We start from the raw sequence: 12,155 nt of genomic DNA, 5'->3' as shown, positions 1-12,155 counted from the left end.
TATCAGCCCAAATAGAGTGGGACATATGTTTCCTCTTTTTTACAATTCGGCTCCGATACATATTTTTTTATATTATCCTTCTCCAAGTGATATTATGCACTCTATAGCAATCTATAACTGCTCTGAAGCCAAATTATTTACTTGAAATAAATTCTTTCTTTACTAAATATGCACAAAGGTGTAGGGTATCATATAGTCGGCCCCACCCGACTTTTGACTTTTCCTCACTGGTTTACTTGTTCAACCTAGTTTGTGGATAAAAAAAAAACATTTTTTTCATTTTTGAAATATAAGCCGACTATCCTTTATTTTATACAATAATAATATTTATGATATTTAAAAATAAAATAAAAAAGCAACATTTCTGAAAACGTAGCTCCTAAGTTTGGCACACAAATGCTGGGTTATACATCACTTTCTAAATAATTGAAGATACTTTTTATTTAAATTTTAGCTTTTCATTTCGTAATATTCCCCCGGAATACACATCCTATTCACGATGCTTGCAATCCAAAAAGAGCTGGGCTTGATTCTAGAAAAAAATATTAAATATTGAAATTATTATCTGATGTTGGTGAGATATTTTTTGTCCAATCAACCTCATACCTGAACGTATTTGAAAATATCCAAAAGCATTTCATTGGGTGTCTTACAATTTCCCGGTTGATTATCGAAAAAGGATGAGCTCAGAGGGCCCGACCGTTTGCCCCAGTCGGGAGAAAATGTTAGCTGACATTGGACACAGGATGCGGCCAATAAAACCAAGAGGACAGCAGCAGTTGGTAGGATAGCTTGTCGTACTGAATTCATTTTGATTTCGGTTTGATTTCTGTGATGATTTCGTTTGTAGCATTCTGCTTTTATACTTTGAGGCGCATCAAGGATTCGCTTTGTTGTATTAACTTTTATGGTATCCCTTAATTGATTTTTAGCATTTCTATGTTGAATAGCAAGGAAACTATCAAAGTGCCTAAATATGAAAAAAAGGAAACAGAAAACTTGATTAAAATAATTTAAGTCACTTTGAAAAATGTTCCAATTGAATTTTCACCTAATGTTTGATTTATATGTAAAGCTACTATTTCTACATTTATGTAAAGTAATTTAATAACATATCTTAAGGCGCCTCACACATATCGGAAAGGAAAGGAGGCGCGATAGAGCCGTAGTTACTTTTGATGATCTTCATGTTTGGTCCAAGGACGAACCCTATTGAAATTGGTGAGAATCGGTTCAAATTTAGATATAGCTCCCATATATATCTTCAACCGATTTCGGATTAATTGTGCACCAAATGGCCAATATCAGTCCAAACGACCTGAATTTTGGCACATCCGACCGAACATAGTCCAGACGCAAGTACATCAAATCGGTTCAGATATGGCTATAGCTCTCATATATATGTTTCATCCGATATGGGATTTTAAGTCCCTCACATGCGTAATATATACTCCACAACAATGATGTTTTGCACCAGATATTATATGCAGCTCAGAAATAAGTGCCTAAAATTTTGAATCAGATAGGATATAGCTCCCATATATATCTCTATCCGATTTCAGGTTTATTATACACCAAATGGCTAAATTCGGCGCAAATGAAGTGAATTGTGGCACTTCCGAAGAAATTCAGTCTAGAAATTCATCCGTATATATGTTTCATCCGATTTGGTTTTAAAGTCCCTCACATGCGTAATATGTACTGCACAGCAATAATATTTGAGATCGGATCACATTTGGATATAGCTCCTATATATATCTTTATCCGATTTCAGGTTTATTGTCCACCAAATGGCCAATATCAGTCAAAATAATCTGGATTTTGGTACCTCCGACCGAACATAGTCCAGAAACAAGTACATCAAATTTAGAGAAAATTGGTTAAGATATAGCTATAGCTGTCATAATATGTTTCATCCGATTTGGCGTTAAAGTCCCTCACATGCATCGAGATCGGTTCAGATTTTTAGATAGCTTCGATATACCTGTTCATCGGATTTAAAGGTTATTGCTCAACATATATGTAATATCATCCCAAATTGAATAGATTTTTTTCATTTTCAACCGAATTTTAGCATTTGCTGAAACTCGGTGCGGTATATCTATTGCTCCAATAAATATTTTTAATACAGTGCTTTCTATTTACCTGCATCAACATTAGCTGCGCATTGGCCTTTGAAGACCAAAAAACTTTTTTTTTATGCCATTTTTTTCTGAATCCCTTTATTTGAATTGTATTTTTTAATTTGGTTACAAAAGTTGTATTTATCTGCACAAGAAAATTTTTTGCAAACTCAAAGAAGACACTAAAAACTACCACTTCGTTTTTGTTTTTGTATTCGCAAAAACAATAACAACACAAGAAAAGAACATGCATTAAAAACATATTCTCGCTTCCTCTCCCACACTAAAAGATGGTTATGCTGGATAAAACACCACTGATGCTCAAATACCTATGTTGTGAATTTGTCTCTCTGAGTTTGTCTATTAACTAACTTAACTACTTTTGATGAGCTAAAAGAGAACACTCTTTTGTTTGAAGTTTCGATGACGCTAATGGTGAGCATTGCTTGCCTAGACAATTCATGAGAATTATGAATTATTTATTTTATGTTAAATTGTTGTGTTTAATATAATTAAACCACTTAATAAATGTATTATAAACTTTAAAAGATTCCCCATTGATTTTGGCTGGCTATTACACGTACGTAAGTAAAATAAAGATTGCTGCTTTGTTGTGCACGAATAGAAAATTAAAGATACCTGCTTCATTGTGCAGATAAATGCAATGAAGCTACCTGCATTTTGGGCATTGCTGCACAAGATGTCGTGCAATTTTTGATTGTGCAGGTAAGCAAAAAATACTGTATAACCTTATCGAAGTCATATCATGGCAATGTTATTTGGATCATAGTTGGTATTATCTAATTCACATAAATTCCCAATATGAACTTTTTTATTACCAGGAACTCTACTAAGCACGCATAGTGGTGTAGGGTATCATATATCCGGGCCGCCCGACTTTTGACCTTTCCTTACTGGTTTTATTTTACAAAGTGAAAAAATCACTTTAAATATGACTCAAACACGATATGGATAGTGGCCTTTAACCCTTTTTAGCTTTTTATAATAACTTCTCCAGTAAATTATACCAGAATAAAAAAAATCTTTTCGATACGTCAAGAGGTCATAAACAGTAAAAACAGATTTTAGGATTACAGCCGTACTCCATTAAAATTTAGTGCGCAAAAACTGCTCAATGCCATAAGAAACCATTTCAAATCAATAATTCTTGAAGTAATTCAAAGCTCCCTATGAATTTTCAAAGCTCTATGTTGGAGTCAGATCAGGGTTATTTAAGGGTCCTAAAAAGTTTGACCTAAGAACCTGAAACTATTTTAGGGGTTTGATCTACAAACTGAGTACCAGTAAATCCAGTCCGAATTTTCCAGCCCAGCCCAGCCCAGACTTGCTATTGGACAGTTAAATTTGAAGAAAAATTGCAACGAATTTGGAAAAAGGCTCTAAATTTGTCGTAAGTAAAAAATCTGAAATTATGTGATGTTTTTTATAGCACATATTAAAGGTTACTTTCCACATCGTATTAAAATCATATGTATGTAAAATGATTTTTTTTTTTATATTTTATAATCAACATTTTTGTAAGCTCGCCCAACAATTTTTAAACGAAACGCTATACTTTATAAAATATATGCTGTACAATGCTATGTAATATATGTACAGGGTGAGATGAAGAAACTGCAACCAACTTCAGACTACTGTCATTTCTAAGCCACTCGTCCGAAAGCTGTTAAAATTATTCCAGTGACAGCTCATTATATTGTTTACAAACGGACCAAAGCATTTTGGTGAGAATTTTCCAGAAAAAAAGTTATTCGTGATGTAATTCAAGTGTGATAGTGTGATTTCTTTATATTTGGCTGGAAACCCACAAGTGGCTATCGTTAGAGGACATCATTTAAATGTGAATAAATCTTTTGTGTCTCGTACCATCGCTCGTTACCGTGATGCTGGTAGCGTAGCCCGACGTCAAGGAGGTGGACGGAAGAAAACAGCAACATCAGCAGAGATGGTTCGAAAAGTAAAGAAGCGACTTGATCGAAACCGAAAATGGCTCGTGAGCGGAACATATCGCAATATTCCATTCGGCAAATATTGAAAAATGAGCTCGGGGTAAAGCCATTGAAATTCCAGAAAGTGCAAGAACTTATACCGCACCAAAAAGAAAAAAGACTTAAAAGAGCTAAGAATTGCTTCGCTTGGCCGAAAAGGGTGAACTGCCGAATTTGGTTTTCTCCGATGAGAAAACATTCGTTGTCCAGAAGTTTGTAAACAAACAAAATGATCGTGTTTACTTGTCAAAGAGGTCAGCTGAAAATGTGGACCTTCGGTTGGCCACCAGAACTCAAGCGCTGGCCATGGTAATGGTGTGGGCCGCCATAACAACCGATGGTCGCTCTCCGCCCGTATTAGTCGAATAAATGCCGAATATTATCGCGAACATATTCTGGAGGATGTATTAAAGCCTTGGACACGCAAACATTTTTGCCGCAGACCTTGGACATTCCAACAGGACTCAGCACCATCGCACTCAGCCTGCGCCACCCAAGAATGGTTACAATATCAGGTTCCTCGCTTCATTTCCTGCGCACAATGGCAACCAAAATCTCCAGATATCAATTGGACTATTGTGTCTGGAATATTTTGGAAAGCAAGGTTGGCACTGAAAAAATACCAAAGTGTCGATCACCTCAAGCAAGCGCTTCGCCGGGAATGGGCTAAAATACCACAGAGCAACATTCGGGCAGCGTGTGACGGTTTCACTGGCCGTTTGAAGGCTGTAATTCGTGCCAAAGGTGACCAAATCTAAACTTATTCTAAAATTTGATGCTATTTCCGACATTTTTTGCTTTCATTCAATAAAATTAAAAAAAAAAAATTAAAAATTATGGCGTTTGACTTTTTTGCAGTTTTTTTATCTCACCCTGTATATTATAATATATACCATAAAGCGTATTCTTACAGGTAAGAAATTGTGTGACGCGCCGTAAAGTATGTTATAAAAATGCTTAAGATAAATGTAAGATATGTAGGTTTACATATGACTCTAACATTATGTGTATATTAGCCTTATAAGCAAACACCAAAGCCAGTTTATTAAGGTCGCACAGGGACCGAATTCAAACCATAGTCTTATCTTGCTATTATACGGTTTTCTGCGTGGATTTCATCAACAATTAAGATAACTTTAAAGAATGCTTCACAAATTTTATGTTTCAGTAAGTAATCTTCATATTTTCAAAGTAAAAAATATTTATTGAATATATTTATGAAAAAATGTCGTGTTTTGACATTCCTTTTGATCAGGGACTCATAATGAAATTTGTTCTAGAATATATCTTCCTTTGACACTTTGACACACAAATAAATTTATAATTGAGATTTTGACTAAAAATGAAAATGTATTCAATTAGCAGTAAAAAATGTCAACTCATCATTTTCAGTCGCTATATACAAATTTCGAATAACATTTGCTCAAAAAATATTAAACCTAAATCTCTAGGTTTATTGTGGGAGCTATAGTGAAATTTTGAATAGAATATATTTTCTCTTGACATTTTCTGCCTAAAACGAAATTTTATGTTACTTACATGTATCAAATCGAGAAAAAGAAAATGGATCAAAAATGTTTGAAGGTTTTTCAAGTGGTACCATATTTAGTACCCGTCGTATCGTTTAGTATAAATTTCCAAAAACCCAGTCTTATCTGACACCTTTGGACCAAGAGTGACCCTCATCCAAAATTTCATGATTCTAGCTTTAGCCGTTTCGTTTGGGCATTGATGAATCGTTAGGTCGATCAGTCAGTTAATTACGTTACTGTTTTATTAAAATAGATAGATTAAGCGGGCATAGGCCTGTCGCCTAAACCGGCTACTATATTTTAAACTTGTTTTTGTATTAAAATAAAGACACAACAAGCAAAAAAGTATCGGTCGGTTTTGCCGACAGATGTATACCCTCAGCCAATGTTCGATTATTTTAAAATATTTTGACTTCTGTTATGAAAATTCAAACTCTTGACCTAAATACATCTATATATATAAATGTAAGTTGTGTTAGTTACTACGCTTATAACTTAAGAACCGCTGGATTAATTTTAACGATTCACACAAATTCGGAGTTGTCTACTCTCCGAAAAGGATAATATCCAAAAAAATCGCGTAAAAATGTGATATATTAACATTTTCATTTTGACTTTTCAAATGTACAATAGTAATGTTTTATTTTGCATGATTTTTTTCCATTTTGACTTACTTTTTTCTAATGTACATTTGTAGTGTTTTTTTATATTTTATTTTTGAATTCGAATATTTATACCAATTTATTTAATTGACTTGATTTCTTGAGAACTGAAATTGATGGCGGGTTACATGGAAGTGTAGTAGCGAATTATGTGGTGGCGAAACGGAATAGATGATATCGAAATAATTTAACGCGGTCACACCAAAGTTAAAAGATAATTACTTTTTCTAAATCGCTGAAAAATCATGAAAAAGAGATCTCATTGCAAAAATCAAAGAAACATTTTCAATGGAATCGAATTTTAAAGTAATAGTACATTCTATTGACAAACTTTGTAAGGAAGGATCTTAAAACATTTGCTGTAAAAAATCAGCGAAAAAGTTGAAGACTTTTTCAATTTGTTATTCTTTTTTTTTGTCAATTTTTTTTTTCAATTTGTATTATCATATTGAATTCAGTGGATTTTTTGTGAACAAAATAAAGAATAATTTTTCACTAAAAAAATTAAATAAGTGCGAAATGGGATGTTAACTGACATCTACCTTTCAACTCCAGGGCCTACATCGTGGGTTAGCTGGAAGATGCGAACACATTTAAACAAACAAAAATGACCGAAAAAGCTTAATGGGGCTCATTTCAAAGCGTGACAATGATCCGTCCAATGAGAGCTCAAAATGCAAAATTCTTTGGGAGAATAATAAGTAATATACCAATATTGAAATAAAAGGTGCAAAATAGTAGAGCGAATGGGACTTTTAGTAAGAAAAGGTTTTATATCCTTCCAGAAATTCTTCTCAAACATTCAAAATACCTAAAATCACTTTTGCAGGTCTTTATATCGATCATAACTCATGGATAAGGGAACAACCCGATTTCATATTTATATAACCATCTATGATTTAAGTTATTTTTGGGGTCTTGGCCGGCCACTTTTTTCATTTTTTGGCCCTTATTTGACATTTTTGTTTCTAAGGGGGTAGATAACCTCTTCGCATAAAATTTGAAATTTTCAGAGTAGGGCCCATATTGGTATTGACCACATTCATCAATTGATTTGGCTAAAAAATTTTATTTATGCCACCCTGGGGTAGGGAACCATCATACAGATAATTGCCACATAGGAATTTATTTAAGTAAAGTCCCCACATTGGAGTATCCCCAAGTCCAATTTCACATCTAATGTGTGGTCAGAAAAGAAAATTTTGTATTCTATTGAATTTTTAACCCCCAAGAGAATATTGGTTGGGAACGTAGATTTGGGTTGTGCATCCATATGAAATAAATTGTGGAAACATGAACAAATTACAAATATAAGAAAGTAGCACGGGACCGAATATTTGTTTAATCATCATTGAATTATCCTATGATGAAAATATGGACTTTAAGGGGTCTCCAACTTACAATTTAAATGGCAAATAAAATTAATTCCCATCTTATCATTCTGCCCTCAATTATGAGGTGGATAAAACTATTTTTACTTATTTAAATCACGCGAAATGCTATGACATGCTATATTGTTCTGCTATATTTTTGATTTGGCCTCTATTTGTCATCTTGGATTATAAGGGGTAGAAGAAAGTTTTCAATGTAGGTCGATGTTTCGGAGTAGTGCCCATATAAAAAAGGTACCTCCTAATTTAACCACATTTCAAAGAATTTGGCTAATAATGTGTATTAGGGGGGTGAAAATCTTACACTAAAATTTCAACATATCTACAAATTTTAGAATTTTTATCCATGTTATAATACCCTCTCAAGTCCACCTTTTGGCGGACAAACAGACTGACATGGTTAGGGGGACTTATGAGGACTCTAATGCACAATCTAAGTTGCTAATGGGTTTAAAAAAGTAATTAACTTTGGCTATTCTTAAATCATTCAGCCCTCAATTATGTAGTATACAAAATACAGCAAATTCCAAATTACTGCTCATTTGACTGGAAAATTTTGATACCATTTTTACCATACTAAAAATTAATTTGATCCCTTACATGGGGATAAGATTGAAATATACTTTTTAATGGATTTGTATAGCACATCCACACATTTGAAGTCCACGGTTTAAGTATTGAAGCCCACGGCTTAAATATGGGTATAGGTATTTTAAAATACTTTTAATCGACCAGTACGTTAACTCTTATACACAGTCATATCTGTGAATAATTATGCTTGGGAATATATGCATAATAAACAAAAACTACGGGCCGGCAACGCGGACCGGGCCAGCTAGTATGATATAAATATTATTATTATATATAAGAAAATAAAACATTTATATCCAATTTATGGGAAATCATAAATTCCATATTCATCTCAGGATTCTGGATGAGGGATATATATTTAGATATAGCAAGTTGTAAAGAATCGCTGAGTTGTTTCGCAATTTATGACAGATAAAAGTATTGAAAAAATTGTGGGTGAGGTACCAGAAGGGGTTCGCAGATATATATCAACTTCACAACAGATCTTGTGTTAACAAACATTTTTGTGTGTATGTGTGAGTTGGAAGCTTATTTCGCTTTCTTCCTTAGCGTTCTGTTTTTCAAAATATTGAATCCTATGTGAGGGAGGTACCAGAAGGAATGGGCCGATATATTCCATCTTAACACCAGATCTTGGGTTTATAAAAATATTGGGGTGTTCGAAATATGAAGACAATCGGACTCTTACATCACATTTTATAAGAGTTGCAATCATTCAAAAGTTTGACCCTTTGAGGGGGAGGTACTTGATGGAGTGGACAGATATTATCCATTTTCGCACCTGACCTAGCACTGACGCAGATATTAGGATTGGCAGATTTTTTTTTTTTTTTTTGAAAATTTCGTTCTTTTGTGGGGGAGGTACCAGAAGGAGTGGACTGATGTATTCCCTCTTCACACCAGACCTTGGGTTAATAAAAATATTGGGATGTATAAAATTTGAAGACAATCGGACACTTACTTCATATTTAATAAGAGTTGCAATCATTCAAAATTTTGACCCTCTGTGGGGGAGGTACTTGATGGAGTGGACAGATATTCGCACCTGACCTAGCACTAACGCAAATATTAGGATTTGCAAAGTTCGAGCAAAATCGGATCATCCTTTCCCATCTCCGAACTCGATCTAAGTCTGACAAAAATATTACGATGTACCAAGTTTGGACTAAATCGGGTACTCCCTTCGAGAGTTATCGTGCGCACCAGCCAGCCAGACAGACAGACGGACGGACATCGCTAGATCGACTCCAAATGTTCTGAAACGGATTTGGTCCAAAGAGACCTAGGGTCTAAAACCGTCATTTCGACTAGGCACGTTTTGACCGTATCAAATTGTATATACCCTCTCTAGCCATATGACTGAGGGTATAAAAAGAATTGCAAGAAATTTGCCAGTACGAACAAATTTTTCATTCATCTTCATTTTTATTTCCCTTAACCCTCTTCCTATAAGCCGAGACGTGGTGTAAATAAGCTTGCGTAATATAAATCAGGAGTTAAAATAGATTTTTATACCCTACACCACATAGTGGTAAGGGTATTATATCTTTGTGCATTTGTTTGTAACATGGAGAAGGAAGCGAGATCGACACATATTTACTTTTGAGGATCTTCATAGAATCGCTTTCTGAGTCGATTTATGCATGTCAATCCGTCCGTCCATCCATGTATTCTTGTGAACAAAATGCAGATCGCATTTATTATCCGATTGAGATGATATTTTCCAAGGAAAATTTGTTTGACCCAAGGACGAACGCTATTGAAATTGATGAAAATCGGATCAGATTTAGATATAGCTCCCATATATATCTTCAAACGATTTCGATTTAATTGTGCACCAAATGACCAATATCAGTCTAAAAGTCCTGAATGTTGGTACATCCGACGGAATTCAGTCTAGAAGCAAGTACATCAAATTTGGAGAAAAGCGGTTCAGATTTAGATAAAGCTCCCGTAACGATTTCAACCGATTTCGGGTTAATTGTGCATCAAATAGCCAATATCAGTCCAAATGACCTGAATTAGCACATCCGACCGAATTCAGTCCAGAATCAAGTACATGTAGAAAATCGGTTCAGATATAGCTATAGCTCCCATATATATGCTTCATTCGATTTCATGTTTAAGTCCCTCACATTCGTAATATGCATTCAACAACAATCATATTTGGTACCAGATATCTTATAGAGCTTGGAAATACCTTTACCAAATTTTATCGGCCAAGATTTGGATAGAGCTTCCATACATATCCTTAATCCGTTTTCAGGTTTATTGTGCAAATAATGGCTAATATCAGCCCAAATGGAGTGAATTGCGGGACGTACATTTCAATTTTGGGGATCTCGTCTTCGATGCATATTTTTTTTAATAAAATCCTTCTCGAAATGATATCATGCACTCTATTGCGAATTTATTTGGTAAAAAAAATTAAAAAGTCTCCGTCAAATTGAGTGAAAATCGATTCAGAATTGGATATTCCTCCCATATATTAGTTCCGTCTGAAACCAAACAATAACTGCTCTAAAGCCAAATGTTGATAGGTGGTATGATCTACTTCAAATAAATTCTTTTGTTACGTAGCTCTACTAAATATGCATAATGGTGTAGGGTATCATAGAGTTGACCCCACCCCACTTTTAACTTTTCCCTATTGGTTTCACTTTTATATCTTTCATTTTTCCTATCATCACAAATTATAGAATAGAATAAGCTTTCCCACTCCAGGATTGAATATTGTTATATTTTGGTTGTTACATTTTATTAATGCCATTTATTTTACAACATTAGTTAGATTCATTTATGTTCTTATTATTATTATCAAATTGAATACAATAACAAAATATTGAGTTTCATATGCTCGGCAATGGGAAAAAATTTGTTTTGTGTATAAATATTTATATTGATGCACAAAAAATACACAAATATATGTATAACAAATGTATAATGCCAAACAAAATACTTGTTGATGGGTCTAATAAAATTGTAATTTACTCTTTTCATTTTCCAAACATTTGGCAATTGATGTTCTTGGCTTAAAAAACAAAACAATATTATGCTAATACATTAAATGTTACATACATACACATATTTTAGGTAAATTATTTGTAATAAAAAATTATTTAATAAAAAAATATTTGTTTTTTTTTTTTTTAATTGTTTATTATAATTATTGTTATTATTTTATTATCGTTTCTTGTTTTGTGCATAATTTCATTTCGTGCTATATATCGAGGCACTTTTGTTAATACAATTTATTTATAATCAGAAATGTATATATACTTTTTTGGCTTTATATATAGATTTGAAAAAAATACAAAGACGAAAACACTCGCTTAAAATTGCAAAAATAAAAACACTAGAAAGAAGCAATATCAAGATACGACAAAAAAGGACAGAAAACTAAAAATGCGAATTTGACAAACATTTTGTCAAGGCTTTCCTTAAATGTCAGAACTTTTAGAAACCTATCAAAAGAACTGGGTTTTCAAAACATTGTCCACAAGGAAGTTGGGTAACAAAAGTAAAAATTCTTCATTCTCATTTAAATTTTCCATCATAAATTTTGTCAATGAAACATATGCTTTTTAAAATTTCTCTCTAACAACAAATTTCCTTGTGCGTTTAGACTTCATCAAAGCTCCCCATGTTAATATCAATTATGAATTACTAATTAGAAAATAATAAATTAATAATATTTAACATTTACGTTTTTGTTGTGGTTTTGATTTGAACGCTGAACGTTTACTTAGTATAAAATTTTAAATATTGTTTACATAAAAAAAATCGTTGGTTACACATTTACCCTTACATTGAGTTTAGATTCGATTATAATTCTTTTTAGTTTCCG

At 33.3% G+C, this 12,155-nt stretch overlaps 1 protein-coding gene across 1 annotated transcript; it reads right to left on the bottom strand.

Moving 5' to 3' along the window:
* Positions 1 to 285: 285 nt before the first annotated feature.
* Positions 286 to 972, bottom strand: LOC101900534 (adipokinetic hormone). Its single transcript, XM_005178840.4, has 2 exons — positions 607 to 972; positions 286 to 532 (listed from the first exon to the last, which is right to left on the bottom strand). The coding sequence occupies exons 1-2, from the start codon at positions 808 to 810 to the stop codon at positions 491 to 493; spliced, it is 246 nt and encodes an 81-aa protein (XP_005178897.1). The 5' UTR covers positions 811 to 972; the 3' UTR covers positions 286 to 490.
* Positions 973 to 12,155: the final 11,183 nt, after the last annotated feature.

This window comes from Musca domestica, unplaced genomic scaffold (genome assembly GCF_030504385.1).
Source record: "Musca domestica strain aabys unplaced genomic scaffold, Musca_domestica.polishedcontigs.V.1.1 9, whole genome shotgun sequence".
Lineage (NCBI taxonomy): Eukaryota > Metazoa > Arthropoda > Insecta > Diptera > Muscidae > Musca > Musca domestica.
The sequence above is the reverse complement of the archived record's forward strand: the minus strand, read 5'-3'. Positions and strand labels throughout refer to the sequence as shown.